The 21294-nt window shown below is 41.0% G+C and overlaps 1 protein-coding gene across 1 annotated transcript in view; it reads right to left on the reverse strand.

Moving 5' to 3' along the window:
* Positions 1 to 10118: 10118 nt before the first annotated feature.
* PCDH15 (protocadherin related 15) overlaps positions 10119 to 21294 on the reverse strand; it is a 2079434-nt gene continuing 2068258 nt past the window's right edge. Inside the window, exon 38 of the mRNA XM_073596339.1 lies at positions 10119 to 14664. Within this exon, the coding sequence (XP_073452440.1) occupies positions 14122 to 14664 (543 nt within the window). The 3' untranslated portion in view covers positions 10119 to 14121. The remainder of the gene's footprint in view (positions 14665 to 21294) is intronic.

Here is a 21294-nt window from a genome sequence, read left to right on the forward strand (position 1 = left end):
GCAGTAGCACTCGTCAGGGATGCCCCCTGTCGCCTTTATTATTCGCCCTAGCTTTGGAACCCCTAGCAACCGCTATTAAACAACACCCAGACATATCCGGATAACTGATTGAAATCTTCCACTTTAAACTCTGCATGTATGGCGATGATGTTATGCTCTTTTTGACCCAACCCCAAATCTCCCTACCCAATTTATTCACCATATTGTCTTAATTTGCCTCTATCTCTGGACTTACAGTAAATTTAACAAAATTTACTGCACTCCCCATTAATTTACCCTCTGCTCAGTGTGAAACACTCCGAGGATCCTTCCCATTCCAATGGTCAACTGATAAAATTCCCTACCTTTGGATCTACATTACACCACAATTGTCTTCCATCTTTGCTGCGAACTATCCAGCATGTGTGTCCCGACTTCGGAGCTTGCTTAGAATCTGGAGTTCCTACCGCATTTCATTTTTGGGAGAGTCACAGCAGTCAAAATGACCCTGTTACCAAAACTCTTATATCTGTTTAGAGCCCTCCCTATCACTATCCCCAAATCCTTTATTGACAAGCTACAGCAGGATGTTAATAGATTTATCTGGCAGAACAAAAGGCCCAGGTTTTCCAGACACATTTTATATAAATCTCAAACTACAGGAGGCCTAGATTTTATTTCTTAGCTGCTCGTTTTATCCAGATAGCTCAGATGAATATCACGGATTAAAGGGACAGGTTTGAATCTAACGCCATCAGACCTTATTGCCTCCCGTATATATTATGGTCACCCTTCAACTCTATACACAAACTTACCTCCCTTAACTCCATTGTAACGCACTCTCTCATCCTCTGGAACCGGTATAAAAGTAAACTTGGCCTGATTTCTTCAGCACCCCAAGGTTCGTCCTTTTTAGGAGAACCCTTATTTGCCACAGCGTTTGATCATCCTGAAAGTTTCTCATGGTGGATATCCAATTCCCTGGTCACCTTAGCTGATCTCCAACTAGGAGATACATTCACCACGTTTGATCTCTTCCACACACAAAAACAAACCCCACTTAGAGAACACTATCACTTTATACAAATAAGACACCTTTATATCTCCCATTTTAGTCTTACCTAGGGATGAGCCGAACACCACCTGGTTCGGTTCGCAGCAGAACATGCGAACAGGCAAAAAATTTGTTCGAACACACAAACACTGTTAAAGTCTATGGGATAAAAACGTGAAAAATCAAAAGTGCCAATTTTAAGGGTTAATATGCAAGTTATTTTCATAAAAAGTGTTTGGGGACCTGGGTCCTGCCCTAGGGGACATGTATCAATGAAAAAAAAGTATTAAAATGGCTATTTTTTCAGGAGCAGTGATTTTAATAATGCTTAAAGTGAAACAATAAAAGTGAAATATTCCTTTAAATTTCTTACCTGGGGGGTGTCTATTGTATGCCTGTAAAATGGCGCATTTTCCCATGTTTAGAACAGTCCCTGCACAAAATGATATTTCTAAAGGAAAAAAGTCATTTAAAAGTAATAGCGGCTATAGTGAATTGTCGGGTCTCGGCAATACAGATAATAGTCATTGAAAAAAATGGCATGGGATCCCCCCAGTCCATTACCAGGCCCTTTGGGTCTGGTATGACTATTAAGGGGAACGCCGAACCAAAATTAAAAAAAAAAAATGGCGTAGGGGTCCCCCTCAAAATCCAGACCCTTCTGGCCTGGTATGGATTTTAAGGGGAACCCAGCACCAAAATTAAAATAAAAATGGCGTGGGGTTCCCCCCCAAAAATCCATACCAGACCCTTATCCGAGCACACAACCTGGCAGGTCGCAGGAAAAGAGGGGGGCGAAAGAGCGTCCCCCTCCTGAACCGTACCAGGCCATATGCCCTCCACATGGGGAGGGTGCTTTGGGGTAGCCCACCAAAGCACCTTGTCCCCATGTTGATGGGGATAAGGGCCTCATCCCCACAACCCTTGGTCAGTGGTTGTAGGGGTCTGTGGGCGGGAGGCTTATTGGAATCTGGAAGCCCCCTTTACCAAGGGGAACCCCAGATCCCAACCTCCCCCCTGTGTTAAATGGTAATGGGGTACAAATGTACCCCTACCATATCACAAAAAAAGTGTCAAAATGTTAAAAAAGACAAGACACAGCTTGGGGACAAGTCCTTTAATAAAAAATAGAAAAATAAAAATGTCTTCTCTCGCTCCGCCGACGGACTGAAAAAAATAAAAAAAATAAAGCCGTGACCAACCCGCCTCCATGGGAGGCACTTGTCATATGACGCGTCTTTGCTTTGACAGTTCTTATATAACTGAGGGTGGCGACATTCCTGGTGACCCCACCCCCTCTGATGCAGCGGGACTTACCCATGGCTTTCCTGGGGCATCAGAGGGGGGCGGGGCCACACGATTACATAAACGGGTGACAACTTTGTTTACAGACGCCTTATGATCCCTGAGACAGCTCAGAACACCTCTTCTGGACTTATAATCTTTTTTCCTTACTCACCCCATGAAGCACTGAGGCTAGCGCCAGCATATTTCTAATGTTCATGTCATTTTCTTCTCATTTCTCCAATGTATTTTCCTTTTTATTTTGTCCTTTGTTTATTGCATTATGTAACCATCTGCATGTTGACCTGATATGTTGGATTAAATGCTAATAAATATTTGTGAAAGAGAAAAAAAAAAACCTCAACCCTTTCCCACCCACACAGACTTGCCTTTAAAAGGTTTAGAATACCCAGAGGGTAGGAAGGGTTGGCAATCACATGACCACTGTAAATGGCTGTCACAGTGGTCAAATAATCAGTAGCTGGTCCCCCTAACCACTAATAATTAGGGATGAACCGAACATCCCCCAGTTCGGTTCGCATCAGAACATTCGAACAGACTGAACGTTTTCGCGAACTTTCGAACCCCGTTAAAGTCTATGGGACTCAAACGTGAGAAATCAAAAGTGCGAATTTTAAAGGCCAATATGCAAGTTATTGTCCTAAAAGGGGTTTGGGGACCCAGGGGACATGTATCAATGCAAAAAAAAAGTTTTTTCAGGAGCAGTGATTTTAATGATGCTTAAAGTGAAAAAATAAAGTGAAATATTCCTTTAAATATCGTGCCTGGGGGGGGTGTCTATAGTATGCCTGTAAAGTGGTGCGTGTTTCCAGTGTTTAGAACAGTCCCTGCTCAAAATTACATTTCTAAAGGAAAAAAAGTCATTCAAAACTGCTTGCGGCTTTAATGTCATGTCTGGTCCCAGCAATATGGATGAAAATCATTGAGAACCCCCCCCAGCCCATTACCAGCCCCTTTGGGTCTTGTATGGATATTAACCTAAATAAAAAAAAGGAAAGGTGTTGGGCCCCCAGGCCCTATATACTCTGAACAGCAGTATACAGGCGGTGCAAACAAGATAGGGACTTTAGGATTGTTCTTAAGTAGAATCTGTTTGTAATTTTGAACTGGTACATTCTTTACGTGTAGCTCCAGCCAAAAAACTATTTTTAAGCTTTTTGGAAAACATACAGAAGGATTATCACCCCTGTAACATTTGTTTTGCTGTCTGTGTACCTGTTAAGAAGATTTCACCTCACTTTCTATCCCAATGACAATTGGATTTTGAAAATTTGGGGTTTTTAGTGAAACAAGGAACTCTTACAGGAGAGAATTTCCCTTCCTAGGGGTAGATTTCCTCGCACTTCCTGTTGTCTCCTTCCGTTTGCAGGTAGGAGCCATTTGTAAGTTGGATGTTTGAAAGTAGGGGCCTGCCCTATATACTCTGCAGAAATTTGGGCCTTAGGTGTTGGTGTTGTCACAACACTGTAAGCCCTCACAGTTACTCTTGGTGGGCACAGGAACGGGCCCTGCTGTTAAATATTAGATCAAGAATAGTAATTACATGCCCCTGTCGAACAGGGTCATAAAAATTGGGCCTTTGGTGGGGGACGGTGTGGTGGTGTTGCCACAACACTGTAAGGCCTCACAGTTACTCTTGGTGGGTGCAGGAATGGGCCCTGCTGTGAAATATTAGATCAAGAATTGTAATTACATGCCCCTGTTAAACAGGGGCTGAAAAATTGGGCCTAAAGCACTGGTGCTGGTGCCACAACACTGCAACCCCTCACAGATAATCTAGTTGGAGTGCAGGAATGAGCCCTGCTGCAATGTATTGCATCAAAAATGTTAATTCCATGCCCCTGTTAAATAGGGACAGAAAAATTGGGCCTTGGGCACTGGTGCTGGTGCCACAACACTGCAACCCCTCACAGATACTCTAGTTGAAGTGCAGGAATGAGCCCTGCTGCAAAGTATTGCATCAAAAATTGTAATTACATGCCACTGTTAAGCAGGGGCAGAAAAACTGGGCCTTGGGCACTGGTGCTGGTGCCACAACACTGCAACCCCTCACAGATGCTCTAGTTGGAGTGCAGGAATGAGCCCTGCTGCAAAGTATTGCATCAAAAATTGTAATTACATGCCCCTGTTAAGCAGGGGCAGAAAAATTGGGCCTTAGCCACTGGTGGCGGTGCCCAGAACCAAAAATGTTCTTACAAGCTATCAGCATGAACATTGAGGAGGAAGAGGATTGTCACTCAGCATAACAGGATAGTCACTCAGCATCAGCATAGGCTGTCTTGAAGGGATCTCACATTAAAAAAAAATATTCGGTTACATTAGCATCAGGTGCTTGGTAGCTGGTGATCCAAGACTGATTAATTTTTATGAGGGTCAGCTGATCGACCGAATCGGTGGACAGATGCACCCTGTGATCGGTTACAAAGCCTCCAGCAGCACTGAATGTGCGTTCTGAAAGAACGCTGGATGCAGGACAGGCCAGTAGCTTAATTGAATACTGTGCAAGCTCTGGCCAGTGATCCATCCTCAAGGCCCAGTAACCCAGAATATTTTTGGTGGGAAAGGTGTCCAAGTCTGATCTTGCCCCTAGGTATTCCTGCACCATGTGAATCAGACGCTGGCGATGGTTGCTGGAACCGATCATACCTTGGGGCTGCGGACTAAAAAATTGTCTGAACACATTGGTCAGATGGCCACCTTCTCCACCGCTCCTTCTGTGACTGACCGAAGCCTCAGCAACATGTTGTCCAGGAGGACCAGGAAATTGTAACCTCCCAGGCTCTGGAAACGCGTTGCACAAACCTTTCTGCAAGGCCTTCCGAAGATGTTTCATCCTCTGCTCCCTCTGTGACGGCAAGATAAGGTCCGCAACCTTACCCTTGTAACGTGGATCAAGGAGGGTTGCCAACCAGTAATGATCCCTCTCCTTGATACCACAAATACGAGGATCCTTCCACAGGCTTTGCAGGATCAGGGAGGCCATGCAGCGTAGGTTTGCTGAGGCATTCGGTCCAGAGTCCTCTGGGTCACTAAGGATGACATGATCCGCAGCCACCTCCTCCCAGCCACGTACAAGTCCATGGGTTTCTTGGGACTCTAAATGATCCCTTGAAGACTGCTGCTGATGCTGAGTGCTAGGCCCCACCTCCATGCTGACAGAATCCTCCTTCTCCTCCTCTTCCTGTGTGATCGGCGGGCACGCAGGAACACTGTCTGGATAAAGGGGGCCTTGGGAGGTAAGGAAGTCCTCCTCTTCCTGCCTCTATTCTGCCTCAACTGCCCTGTCCATTATTCAACACAGCGTGTGCTCCAACAGGTGGACAAGAGGGACAGTGTCACTGATGCATGCACTGTCACTGCTCACCATCCTCATGGCATCCCTGATCATGGCCCACTGGCATGGGGAAAAAAAGACAATCTCCCCTGACCTTGTCCTGGTGCCATAGTTACTCATTGATGGCCCTCTGCTGCATGTGTAGCCACTGCAGCATGGCCAACGTTAAGTTCCACTTGGTGGGCATGTCACAGATTAGGCAGTTCTTGGGCAGGTTAAATTCCTTTTAGAGGTCAGCCAGCCGAGCACTGGCATTATATGACCGGCGAAAATGCACACAGACTTTCCTGGCCTGCCTCAGGACATCCTTTATGCCCAGGTACCTGCCCAAGAACCGCTGCACCACCAAGTTAAGGGCATGAGCCAAACAGGGCACACGGGTCAGTTGTCCTTGTCTTAGGGTGGAGAGGAGGTTGGTGCCATTGTTGCAAACCACCATTCCTGGCTTAAGCTGGGGTGGCGTCAACTACCTCTGAACCTGCCCCTGCAGAGCTGACAGAATCTCTGCCCCAGTGTGGCTCCTGTCCCCCAAGCACACTAGCTCAAGCACCGCATGGCATCTTTTTGCCTGCATGCTTGCATAGCCCCTTGAACGCCTATGAAACACCGCTGGTTCCGAGGACAAATCAGCACAGGAAGAGGCCATGGAGGAAGAAGAAGAGGAGGGGTGGAGGAGAGAGGTGTGGCAGAATCACCACTAGTAGAATTTAGGAGGCATGGTGGCGGAACAACCTCCAACACTACTGCACCTCGTCCTGCATCCTTCCTAGCTGCCAGAAGAGTCACCCAGTGCGCGGTGAAAGATAGGTAACGTCCCTGTCCATGCCTGCTGGACCATGAGTCAGTGGTAATATGCACCTTACCGCTGACCACCCTGTCCAGCGAGGCATGGACATTGCCTTCCACATGCCGGTAGAGAGACGAAATCGTTTTCCGTGAAAAAAAGTGGCGCTTGGGAACCTGCCACTGAGGTACTGCACATTCCACAAACTCAAGGAAGGGGGCAGAGTCTACCAACTGAAAAGGCAGCAGTTGAAGTGCTAGCAATTTAGCCAAGCTAGCATTCAACCGCTGGGCATGTGGAAGGCTGGGAGCGAACTTCTTTCGCCAGTGGAGCAACTGGGGTAGGGAAATCTGCCTGCTAGAATCGGATGTTGGTGTACCGATAGCAGATTTCCTGCAATTACTAGGCAGTGGCACACCTAATTCTACACCTTCATTCCTCTCAGTGCAGATTTCTGAGAGGACTGAAGGTATAGTGGGGTTGGAGATCCCAGCTGATGAGGAGGAGCAAGGAGAGGTCCGCCTTGTTCTTTGGTGTGGGTCTTTTAGGTAGTGTTGCCAACAGGCTGCATGGGAGCTCGACATATGTCTGATTAAGCATGTGGTGCCCAAGCGCTTGCTGTCTAGTCCACGCTTGATACGCTTCAGACATATGTTGAAATAGCAACGATGCAATCTGCTGCACATGTCTCAAAAAAGGCCCACACCAAAGAACTTTTGGAATAATGTGCGGAGTCACCAGCACCCTGCACTTGCAGAGCTCTGCGGTGTGATGCAGTTGGTTGGCTGCCCTTAAGCTGGCCCCTGGAGGGCATCCTGCCTAATTGGAGACGTGGCTCCTCCTCCTCCGCCTCCTCTCTCCTATCAGGCACCCACGTAGAGTCAGTGAGCTCATCATCCCCTCCCTCCTCGTCACTGGACTAAACCTGGCAGTATGCTGCAGCTGGGTGAACATGACTGCTAGTTTGTTATCCTTCTTGGGCAACCCCTCTCTCTGGGCTCACATTACTGCCTTCCTCAAGCTGGGTACCATCATCAGAGCCTTCAAAACACTGCGCATCCTCCTGCATCATGTACCCGACACTGTGGTTGAACAGTTCGGGGGACTCCTCCCGTGGGGCTAGGGAAGGAGTAACTGATGATGACCTCGAGTCCAAGGAATAGCCTGCTTTGGCATCTGCATTGGCAGCCAAGGTAGCCTGGGTAACAGAGGATGAGGATGGCTTGGTCATCCACTCTACCAACTCTTTGGCATGTTGTGGCTCAACATGTCCAGCTGCAGAGAAAAAGAACAAGCATGAAACCACAGCCATGTGCTGATGAGGATGCACCATGTCCACAACCAGAACTGTTACCTCTAGACACAGAGCCTGCTTGCCCTCTTTTATTGGCTTGTGACTGTCTGCCTCTCCTTGTTGGCCTTCCAGACATACTGTCTTTGATGTATTGGAATAGGTACACAAGGAATGGTCTGCAGTGAGATGTAGCTGCGCAAAGCTGGGATGTATAGATATACTGATTATACTGCAGCTAGCTGAATCGCCTGCCTGCCTGTAGTATTATTAGAAATAGAACACCAGCAATTGTCTGCAGTTAGCTTTAGTTGCACACTGTGTGCAGGATACAGTACACTGACTGAAAAAACTGAAGCTGCCTGCCTGTAAGTATATTAGGAAGAGAACATCAGCAATTGTCTGCAGTTAGCTTTAGTTGCACACTGTGCGCAGGATACAGTACACTAACTGAAAATACTGCAGTTGCCTGCCTGTAAATAAGGAAGAGAAACCAGCAATTGTCTGCAGTTAGCTTTAGTTGCACACTGTGCACAGGATACAGTACACTGACTGAAAATACTGCAGCTGCCTGCCTGTAAGTATATTAGGAAGAGAATACCAGCAATTGGGTGCAGTTAGCTTTAGTTGAACACTGTGCACAGGATACTGTACACTGACTGAAAATACTGCAGCTGCCTGCCTGTGGTATTATTAGGAAGATAACACCAGCAATTGTCTGCAGATAGCTTTAGTTGCACACTGTGCACAGGATACAGTACACTGACTGAAAATACTGCAGCTGCCTGCCTGTGGTATTATTAGGAAGATAACACCAGCAATTGTCTGCAGTTAGCTTTAGTTGCACACTGTGCACAGGATACAGTACACTGACTGAAAATATTGCAGCTGCCTGCCTGAGGTATTATTAGAAAGAGAACACCCACAATTGGCTGCAGTTAGCTTTAGTTACACACTCTGTGCAGCATACAGTACACTGACTGAAAATACTGCAGCTGCCTGCCTGCAAGTATATTAGGAAGAGAACACCAGCAATTGGCTGCAGTTAGGTTTAGTTGCACACTGTGCACAGGATACAGTACACTGGCTGAAAATACTGCAGCTGCCTGCCTGTAAGGATATTAGGAAGAGAACACCAGCAATTGGCTGCAGTTAGCTTTAGTTGCACACTAAGTGCAGGATACAGTACACTGACTGAAAATACTGCAGCTGCCTGCCTGAAAGTATGTTAGGAAAAGAACACCAGCAATTGGCTGCAGTTAGCTTTAGTTGCACACTGTGCGCAGGATACAGTACACTGACTGAAAATACTGCAGCTGCCTGCCTGTAAGTATATTAGGAACGGATCTAGCTAAACTGAATACAGTATATATATATATATATATATATATATATATATATATATATATATATATATATATATATATATATATACACACACAACACCTGGGATGCATATATATATATACACAATACACTGACTGAAAATACTGCAGCTGCCTGCCTGCAAGTATATTAGGAAGAGAATAACAGGAACGGATCTAGCTAAACTGAATACAGTGTATATACATATACAACACCTGGGATGCATATATATACACAATACACTGACTGCAGCTAACTGACTCGCCTGCCTACTCTATCTAACTCAAATGAAATGACACTGTCTCTCTCTCTTTCTATCTCTCTTTCGGCACGCCATAACACACTACACAGGGCTGACGTGCAGGCGGCCTTATATAGTGTGGGGCGTGTACTAAATCCCCTGAGGCATAATTGGCCAAAGCCACCCTGCCTTTGGCCAATTATGGCTCTCCGTTCGTACCGCGCTGTGATTGGCCAAAGCATGCGGGTCATAGTGCATGCTTGGCCAATCATCAGCCAGAAATGCACTGCGATGCCACAGTGAATTATGGGCCGTGATGTGCCACTCGAATTTGATGCGAACGGCTCATAATGTTCACAATTCGACGAATGGTCAGACGGCTGATGTTCGAGTCGAACTTACGTTTTACTCGAACTCAAAGCTAATCCCTACTGATAATTAGTGGGAACCAAGAGCTGTGTTTGACAGCTAGGTGCTGGGAGCTTGCAGTGTGTACACTTTCAGCATAGAAACATTGGCTGCCCAGTGATGCATATTAGCTGCATGTGGGTGTTAAAGCCCACCCTTTTGCTGCTGCACATACAGTATGTGCATGGGTGGCAAAAGGTTAAATAGTATAAAGAAAAAAATGAATTGCAAAGAAACAGCTGCTAAAGATGTAGTAATTTGAATAATCATTTATTTTATAAATATCTAAATAATTACAAGTATTAATGGACAACAAAATTAATTTCTTGTTGGTATTTTTTTTAGAATGCAGACCCATGTGTGGTTATATCTGGCTGTTCTGGTTTTGATTTTCTGGACCACAATTATTGTTTAAAATAAAATAATGTAATTTAAATATTACTTTCTAATAACACAGTAAAGGTTTATTTATATTCCCATACAGAACACTTTTTGAATGTAGATGTTAAACTAATTAATATACAACTGTATCCTGTATTGCTGTTATTGCATTACATGTGCAGCTTAAAGAATGTGATAAGTACTATTAAAACTGATTCAGCATTCTTACGGGTTGATTTGCTAAAATAAAATAGGCTGATTACTTTACAAGGGAAGTTTTTTTTAGCTTAATGAATGTGGTGAAAATTCACTTTGCAAAGAATACACAATAACATGCAAGGGCAGTTAATTAAAATGAACTGAAACTGTATTTTTGCTTGTGCATTGATTGGATAATAGTCAGTCAAGATTGAGCACCAAGCTAAGAGAAGATTTCTGTTTCAAAGTGAACATCCTATTTGCCTTTAGTAAATCAACCCCAATAACTATAACATTGCTTTGTTACACCTATTTAATTGTCCTACAATTTGAGGTTGAGGAACTAGTGCTTTTTTATGTGTTTTCAGTGCTTAAAATGTTTTGAAATGTGTCAGCTTGGCCAAATCATTCTTCAGATAAAACTTCAAATCCTCTGCATTTTTTGTCTAGTTGGGTTTGAGTTTGGTACTGCTTAGTGCAACATGAGCTATGCAAAAATAATCTTTATTCTACAAAATGTTTTTCAGTCTTAGAAATTTATATAAATTTAACAAACATCTCTCTTAATGACAGCTGTACTTTAAGGACCCAAAAACCTAAATTACAACGTGATTTGTATGAAATGATCATTTATATTCCCTACATATATTTGATAGCTGAAGATGCATATTAACTCTGAAGATATTGCAACACATTTGTGATCCTGAGAAGGGAGCGTTGGATATTTCTTTCCTCCACTGAATACTTCGATGCAGAGCAAATGTCAATACTATATCAGAATCTACACAGGTTTGTAAACATTTATGGTAACTATTTTATATTTAGTAAACTTTATTATAGGTTTACTCAAAACTTGTCAAAATAGACACTACCCATCACAGAGGAAGCTCCATTTAAAGCACTAGTGGCTGATTTTTCAAAGCAGTGTTAGTTTCAGCTTAAGCATAGTATTGTACATGATGCTGCAGATGTGTAGCCTGTTCTGAGACTAGAGCATCTTTTAAGAGTCAGGCATTAGCAACCTAGAGTGCTCGATTTGAAGCTTGGCTGTGACCGAAAGCAGACATCCTGACGAGGTTACTTTTAAAGTGTTATCGATCCCAGAACCAAAAACGTAATATATTGCAGCTTACCAGTCCTTAGATGCGGTGGCGGCATTCGTTTTGTTTTTAAGCTTTTCCCCCCTCTGTTTAACCTGGTGATCTGTCCAGTAATACATGTCCTGTATTAGAGTGCTCCCACTTTGTCCACTCTGGATGAAGGAGAACAGAGGTACCTTTGGACTGTAGTCTGAGGGGAGTGTTAGATGTACTAGAGAATTTAGATACCCTAGCAAATTGAAGCCTCCAGCTAACACTTTTTAAAGCTGAATTCCAGGAATTCAGCCACTTTGATAAATGTGCAGGCATACTATGAGTTAAGTCCAATAAGTTGCATGCCACCTCCTGGACTTATCACTATTATTTAATTTTATTTAGCCCCCATTTACATCTATGCAATTTGTCAAATCCCATGTCAAATCAGAGCCTATTGCCGGCAATAGGAGCATCCCAATCAGTACGATGCCGACTTTGCGGCGCCACACACAATTTCTGAAAGTAGTTCCTGCATTACTTTTGGTGACTTCGGGGGCGATTTAAATAAACATCTGTGCAGGAACCCACACAGATTTCTTTCAAGTTGCCCCTGAAGTTGGACTGAAATGCGGCTTTGATGAACTCTCACGATTTCAAAGCCATGTTTAGTGTGAACGAAGGCTTACATCTGAAAGGTTTATGGCACTCCCAGAGGAGACACTCAGTCTCTGAGAGGAGAGAAGCACATACAGCAACTATACTCACCCATTTACAGAAGCTTTTGTACTTTGTGAATGAGTTCAGATAATACAAAGGCCTCTGTGATTCTGCAGAAAGAGAGGGGGACTTAGCAGTTGCATTGACCCAACAGTTGAAAGAGCTCAGACCTGAACATCTAGCACTGGAACTCCAGCTATGAAAGCTATTTTCCTGGAGCACAGGAAACCTGTCACATGTAAATTAAAGAGATCCTTGAGGTGGCATGCATCTCGCTGGACTTAACTCATAAAATGCCTGAACTTTTTGCAAAGTTGCTAAGATCCTAGAGTTTAGCTTTAAGTAGTTACAGAAATATTTTTTTAATGTTTGGGATAAAGGTTTTACATAAATAAATAAAAGGTGATCATTGTAAGGACCCCTGTCAATGGTAAATGATTTGTCTCAACACTCTTAACTGCTACATTTGTAGGAGTGCATGTTCTGTTGAAAAACAGCAGATTTACTGGCTGTAACACCAGATAAAAATAAAGGAAAGATAACTAAAAAAGAAAACTAACACAACCATAACATCGAAGAATTGGTAATCTGCAAAACTTTGCTTTTGGGGTTAATATTGTCTTATCTCTGTCTTAAATTATCTAAAAATAATACTTATGAAAATATATATTTTATTTTTATGCCAACTATCTTTTGGGAAGAGGTTTCATGATATACATTAGATTTAAGGCAAATACTGAAAAAAGGCATGTTGACATGGAAAGTGGTGCTTTTCCTCCATTTTCATGTGCCAAAACTGAGCCATTAAAATATTCTTAGATATTCTGATATTCTTGTGGCAGATTATTTTTTATTTTTTTGCTGATTGCTATAAAATTCTCTGTCACGATATAATAATACATTTTACATGTTTTCTTAGACTGTACTGGAAATTCTAATTGTATTTTGGGAACATGTTTTAATTTTACAGTGCTGTCCATCCATTTACAATTTAGTTATATTGATGAAAAATAAATGACTTATATACTAATGGGTTTCACTCAGCTGACACACAGTGTAACTTCATGGATCCAAAAAAAAAAATATATCAGCATAAGGTTATCAAATGACTGGATTGAGACCTGAGTGGCCACCATTAGACTTCTTCATTGTATGACTCGACATTTCATTCATATTAAGTATACAAAATTGGGACACATGCCTGATGTGCATCAGAAACTGAAAGATTATTTTTTTAAATAAAGAAAAGTGGATGCAGCATTATTATTATAAGTCCCTGAGACTAAAACCTAGTGTCAGATTTATGGTTTAGCCATGAACTATAGCACAAAAATAATCATTTTTATAATGGATATACTCAAAAACTTTATCCCATTGTATTCTTTGCTGTTTTAACAAATAGAGTATAGTAAAATGTCATGCTTTAGGCCAAATTCCATCTACCAGCACAACGGTCAACTGTAAAATGTTCACACATTGCACAAAAATGCAATAAATAGCTGTGGGATTTGTAATAATTTTCTGCTGTTATTGACAGAACTTCAAGGAACTGTAATGATATATTTGAATCAATCAATGATTGGTCATGACATAAATAGCATGAATGAATTGATCAAAACCTTCCTAACCATTTATTTAAAAAGTAAATATAAAATATAGAAGAAATTAAAAGAATTTAAAAAAGAAAAAATATTCCTAAACTGCCGGGCAGATTTTAGTGTATTTTCTGGTAACCTATTTAATACATGCAAAAATAAATAGAAGCATTTTTTTCAGATGTAAAGGTAAGAAGTATTTTTTTTTAATGGTGCATCAAAAATACTTGCAATGTGTTAGATAAGAGATAGAAAAACTAATCCATAAAAGTGCAAAGTCTTTGTATTATTTAATCTGGAAAAAGTAATATTCTTTATGTGCACAATACAAGATTTTGTTCTTATTGTGATCATACAAAGTACAGTCTATCGTAAATCAGTGTTAAAAAAATATCATAGTTTTGTCATTGGTATGTGAAGATTGTTCCAAGGTCCCATCCATAACTCTTCCTCATCTGACTGAGTCTGGTCACTGTGGAATTCCAATGGCTCTTTAATGTCTTCATTATCAACAACTGACTCCTGTTCATCTGTGCTTTTTAATTTATTGTCTCCAATTTTAGGTGCATTTTTGGTCATGCCAGTGCTAGATGCCAATGTTATACTAGAAGGCCTGTTATTAAGTTTGATAGAAGCCTCCTTTGATAATGTGTTTAACTGGATGTTTTCCTCATGTGTCACTCCAAGTCTGTCCAATTTCTTGAAGTGCTTCCCGAGCCTTGTAGGGGAAGTCATTTTAAGATTGTTTGTAAGGCATGAACGTCTGGTTCTAACCACAGACCCATTTTGGGCAATATATAGATTTCCGTTAATATTGTTTTGTATGTTTGGGTGACTGAGACGGTTTTTTTGAGTTTCAGGAGCACTCTCTTCTCCTGTTGAACTAGTTTCATATTCTCGATCCACAACTAATTTGATCTTCTTTTTTCTAGCAACCTATTTAAGAAAAAAAATAACACAAACAGTCAGATAAAAAGAACAAATTACCATTTACTAAAGCAAATCAACCCTAATATATACATCAGAGCATTAGACTATAATTATTTTGCTGGTACCAGAACAATAATATTGGCTTTTGTCTGACACCACTTGTAAAACCTGTATCGTGCCATGACAAAATAATTAGGTTCTTTATGAAAAACTTACATGCCAATGATTAGGTATGGGAACTCTTTATGATTGGATGTGGGTACTTTTTCTTAAATGAAGAGATGCCAGACAAATAGATTATTTCTATTTAAGCTAGACATTTCTTTAATCAGGTTTGTTTAGGTGTTTCTCTAAACTAAATTCTAAGCGCATGCATAGTCTGTTCGAATGATTAAATACAAAGCTAGCAGTGCACATATAGTGAGCAATCTGGTAAAAAGTCAGAACAGCAGTCAGGTGTCAAAATTCATTGTCAGTGAAAAAGATGAACCACTAAGGAAATCCATGAATACAGTTAACGAAGAACTGGTAGTTGGTCCAAGCCTTGTCTCTACTTACCATATGTGTGCCATCAGAAAAGTTACAAATATCCATGCCTAAATTTGCCTCTACTCCCAAACAAATGTGTACAAACACCTAAAGACAATTGTTAAAATTGCAGCACATAGCTAGACTCATAAACCTATCAGAACCAAACTCAACTGTCATTGTCCACTGAATGTCCACATTGTTTTGATCAAAAGTTACAGAAACCCTGTGGAAAAAGCCATGTTGATTTCTATTGTTTTTAATGTTTCTATAGCTTATAGAAAAAATAAGAGTCAGAAAGACAACACAGTACCAAGTGCCAAATAGGTAAGCCCTGGGAAATAATTACCAGAATTGTATAATAGTCAATTTAATGAATTTATTGAAAAAAGACTACTTGTAGAAAATACATTTACACACCTAACACTATGAGTGGACATATAGATCTGTGGACGGTAGATCTTAGATCTATAATAGATCTTATAGATCTTTTGAATACTGCAACGGTCGTTGCCTTCAATTTAATGAGATATAGGCTTGGTTGGTAATGCATTTACCCTAATCTGTGTATACAGTGCATTATTGGTGACTATATTTTATTTGGGTGGTGTCTATTTTTTGTCTTGTGTGTGTTTGTTGTTTGTCTACAATTTTCTACAATTGGTCTTTATTCATTAAATTGACTATTATACAATTCTGATAATTATTTGCCAGGGCTCACCTATGTGGCACATGGTACTGTGTCGTCTTTCTGACTCAGTGCTTATTTTTTTCATACGATTTTTTGGTCACTGATCCCCACTCGTATTGAGTGTGTGGATAAATACCGGTTGGTACTGTTATGTACTCCATCTTATTGGTTCCCTTTACTCCTTTTTGTTATATAGCTTCTAGGCAATTGTATGACCATGCATACCTGCCTTTGTAGCATTCTTAGAAATCCACAATAAAATGTTTATTTACCCATGTAGACTTTCTATATATGTATTTTTGCCCTATGTTTAGGGATATCGCACACCTTAGTGTACCAATGCACTAATTTTGGGGTATGTAAATCCCAACTATGGACTTCTACTATTTTCTCCCTTTTGGCCTGCTATATATACCATTGAACGTGTTTAGTTAAATCTGTGTAATAAATGCAATACCTGTTGATTTTGCCATAAATCCTGTGAGCTGATAACTTTCTTTGCATGCTACTTTTACTCCCTACGTTCTCTGCCTGTGCAGAAAAATCATGAAGATGAGGAGGAGTAGAACTGTGTGGCCCTGTTGAAAAGGAAGGTAGGAGCATACTATATTTCTGGCCTTTCAGCAGTTGTTTTTATATAGTGTTTAAAGACATAAAAAAATGGGAAATATTCATGTACACTAGAGATGAACTGGATGTTTATTATGCCTTGACATATGCTATTATGGTAGCAGCAAAAATTATAAAAGTCAAACCATTTAATTAATGACTCATGTTTTTTTTCTGTTCCTAGAGCACAAGACATGATTGCTGATGAGTTGTTTATAATGTATCATTATTAAATCAGATGCAATCAGTTTAAAATCTGCAATATATGCCATTATAATTATTAATTTGCTTTCATTTGCATAATTATGCATACACAAACTAAGGGGCTTATCTAAATCTCAAAGGCTCATCAATAACAAAGTTTTAACCAGTTAATATTAAATTAGGTAATAAAGTGAACACAAAGCCTTTTTTCATGCATGCTTTCCATGAATAACTTTTCATCAGAATTATTAAAGCAATACGTTTGCATGGTTTAATTTAATCCTAATGTTGTTTAAATGTTGAAATGTTCAGTTAATAATGTAATTTAACAATATGCTCCACTTCCCATACAATCTGATGATCTAAGTTTTAGAAAAAAAAAAAAAAACTGTGTAGGACTTTTGCAGTGTGATGTGTTTTGTTAAAAACTTCTAAGAACTACTGCTGATGCCTGGTTCATAGAACAACCTAGACTGGGCTGGCATCTAATACACGTGTAGCTGCATTTATGTGTCTTAGTGGTAAGTTAACTTTTGCAAGTTCACTTCAGTTATCCCTATCCTACTTTCTCCAGAGATCTGTTTGTTTAGTATACTAGTAGAATCTTCTTGAAAGAAATGTTATTTCTGGTACCCAAAATTATATCACATATATGGATACATTCCACTGTCCCTACCATTGCTCAATGAATAAATACAGTTGATAGAATTATTCCCTATAAAAAGATTGTTTATGACATATAAACTATACCAACAAATATAAAGTATGGGATATTTGGGGCAATTCTACCCTTACATTAAACAACAGTTGGAGCTAACCTGAATGTGATTTTCTTGGTATTATTCGTTTACAACATGTGGATTGCTCATGATCAATCCAATGGTTAATATGTATTCAAGAGATTATTGTGAAATAAGAGACATCTGTTCACTGTTTACATCTTAATTTATCCTTCATCTGTTACTGCATTGTGAAAACAGAATTGTCATGTACCCCATGCTGTATGTGAACTGTGTTTTCTGTCATTGTACAAACAATGAAATAAACAGAGTTTAAAAAAAAAAGTGGCAGTAAAAATATAAACTGTATGTTGATTCAGACCACCTGTGTATGGGGATCTCTGTGAAAACTAACAGCACGGAGTCCATATGGATAAATATGCATGGTGAACATCCTTCAAGTGTCACAGGCATTTGATGAGGCTGGCACTGCAACCATTTTCACTATGTTGTAAAGTGCCTGTGAGTATACTACTTAGTATTCAGTGTATCCCCTACAGGTTAACAGCTGAGAGCAGAGTGCTGTAACAAAATGTATGTGTTGCAAGCATTTACTATAGAGAAAAATTGGGCACAACACTTTGAAAATGTGACACATGCCACTTTAATGTATCTGTGCTTACGCCATATTGCAGGTGTGCATGCACATTTTTTCCTCTTCCTTTTCCACTATTTGGCCAGCTCCCTGTGAGGGTCTCAGGGTCACTCGTTTTCGTTGCTGCCTATGGAGACTTAGTCACAAAAGGTATTTAACATCTTGCAGCTAAGTTTTGTGTCTAGCCTTTATTGATTTAGCTACCTTCAATAGCAGAACTGTTCTACATTAGCAGAATGGAGAACCAAAAGCACAAGGGCAAAAGTCCTGCATTCCTGCCCAACTCTCTGTTTACTTGCTAAAAGCTCTGGGGCAGCTTGCAGTGTTTCTCATATTGGACCTGACACTGACAGCCTGAATCCCTTTTCCATGCTTGAGTCCACATGTTTCTGTCAGTCTTCATTGGCTTTATCCAATGTGACTCCCACCTCTGCATTATTCAGGAAAGCATTTTTCACAACTATGCTGGAATTTATGCAAAGGATCATTACCACAAATGCGGATTTTGAACACTGGGACTTCAAGTGTAATTCTACAACTTCCTCTCCAGAGAATGTCTCAGACTAGACTCCTTGTCATCATGAGCTGTATGTGAAAAGGCATCTACAGGCAAGTCAATCTCTTTTGGGTGACCTTTTGCCCTGAGGTGGCTCAGTCTGCTTCATTAGTTCTGGAATTAAGGATAGCATCTAGGTCCTTGTTGATGTGATGTGTAAGTGTTTAGAATGGGTCCAACCCAGGTGTAAATCCTGTAAGGTTACCAATCTGGGTTCCCTTAAAAGTCGCTAACCTGTCCTAACACTAACTGCTTTTGTACAGTGACTGGTCCTCTCCTGACAAGTTATTCCCTTCCCAAATTTATTGTCCAACAATTTCTTATTGAGGAAGTGTTTGTCAAGAAATGGTCCCTCCTTGTGGTGGATTTGGCCATTTATTGCCTTACCACAACCTTGACCGTCATTGTTGAGGACATTCCAATACTTAAAGCGATTGTAAATGCATATTTTTTTTTGTTAATTAATAAACATATTATACTTACCTGCTATGTACAATGGTATGGTTCAGAGTGGCCCCTTACCTCCCTTTCTGGGGTCCCCCGCTGATGTTCTCCACTTCTTTTCTGTGAGTGCCCCCTTAGCAGGATAGCTACTATGGGGGCACTCATATGGGCACCCTCCTGCAGCTTGGCCCCATTCCCTCCTCACATGATTTGATTGACAGCAGAGAAGAGGGAGAGAGAGAGTAGTGCTTCTACAAACGAGCATAGTCAAAAATCTTATACCTTTAGAACCACTTTAAAGATTTGGTAAAAAAAATTGAGATCCTCTCCAGATCATTATTTTTGCAGCTATTGCTGTCATGGCCATTTGTCAGATCTTAGGTGTCTGATCCAGGCATTTATCCAAGTCACCCGACACAATCTTACTGGATCCATCAGTTTTTCAACAGTCAGAATGAATGCCTGTTGCCCTACACTGCTATGTTAATGGGTTTATGGATATGGCACTTCTCATATCAAGAAGGACTCTCCTCTTTACTCCATACACATGTATGGAATGCTGACGTAAATATTGGGCTGCTAAACAGCAGAAAAAAAATGTTTACTGCATATGCATATGAGGAAGAACACATTTTTGGTACTTCCCTGGACAGCTTTGTTAAAAAGGTCACTGGGGGACTAGCGTGCCCCTTTGCCCCAGACAAAGAAAGATAAGACTAAAGCTAGAAAACCTGCTTCCTCTGAAATCAAACTTTTTTGTCTCTCCTAAGCCTCTAAGCCCAAGTCTGGAAAACCTTGGATGCCGAAACTTTCCAAACCTGTGAGTAAGCTGTCCTCAAAGTAAGAGAACATCCCCATTTTTAAAAGTCAGATGTCTGTTGGCTTTTGCAACCACATGGACTGAAGGAATATCCAAAGCATGGATGAGGGATGTGATGTCCAAGGTCTGCGAGCTAGAGTTTTAAACTCTACCTCCATCCCGCTTTGTATTGTCTCGTCTGCCAACATCGCAGCAATAATTAGCAGATGTCCATGCTGCCTTGGCACAACTCCACTCCCAAGGTTTCAGGGTTTCTATTCCAACTTGTTCAACATCCCGAAAGTAAAAGGGAACATTCACCCCATGTTGTACCAGAAAGCTCTCAGCTCTTTCCTTCATGCTAAAAAGTTTTGTATGGAATTTACCTAGTTAGTCATTTCCTCTTTTCTTCCAGAAGATTTTGTGGCTACAGTGAACATTAGGAACACCAACCTGTATTGTCTCCACTGTTTGACATAATAATATTTCTGGCATTTAGCTGAGGGCATGCAATACTAACAGTTTTTGCCGTCTCTTTGTGCTGTCCAGTGCACCTCAAGTTTTTACCAAGGTGCTGACTCTTTATAAACGGTATTTCCTTTGTGATACCTGAATGACCTCTTACTGAGGGACCATTCAACACAGACTTTATCAGTCATTATCCACTTTACTGTTCAGACTCTTTAAAGGTTCAGTTGGTTCCTGCTGCTAGAACTGACCAATCACTTGGAGTACCTAGGTCTCCTTCTAGATATTGCTCTGTCAAGGGTTCTTCTTCTATTCTCAGATTCATATCTTGCAGTCCAAGAGCCATACTACTCTCTGCTTTTGCATGGTTCAGGGACTGATGGTGGCCTCCTCCTAGTTAGTGCCCTTTGTCCAGTTCCATTAACAGATCCAGCCCTGGAGCTGGACAAATCCTTCCTTTAATTGGTCTAAAATATTCCCATAATGAATATTAGGCTGGGCAAGAGTCGTGGACACCTACAGTATCTCACAAAAGTGAGTACACTCCTCACATTTTTGTAAATATTTTATTATATCTTTCCACGTGACAACACTAAAGAAATTACACTTTGCTACAATGTAAAGTAGTGAGTTAACAGCTTGTATAACAGTGTAAATTTGCTGTCCCCTCAAATTAACTCAACACACAGCCATTAATGTCTAAACCGCTGGCAACAAAAGTGAGTACACCCCTAAGTGAAAATGTCCAAATTGGGCCCAATTAGCCATTTCCCCTCCCCCGAGTCATGTGACTTGTTAGTGTTACAAGGTCTCAGGTATGAATGGGGAGCAGGTGTGTTAAATTTAGTGTTATCGCTCTCACTCTCTCATACTGTTCATTGGAAGTTCAACATGGCTCCTCATGGCAAAGAACCCTGAGGAGCTGAAAAAAAGAATTGTTGCTCTACATAAATATGGCCTAGG

This window comes from Aquarana catesbeiana, linkage group LG08 (genome assembly GCF_042186555.1).
Source record: "Aquarana catesbeiana isolate 2022-GZ linkage group LG08, ASM4218655v1, whole genome shotgun sequence".
In the NCBI taxonomy this organism is placed as follows: domain Eukaryota; kingdom Metazoa; phylum Chordata; class Amphibia; order Anura; family Ranidae; genus Aquarana; species Aquarana catesbeiana.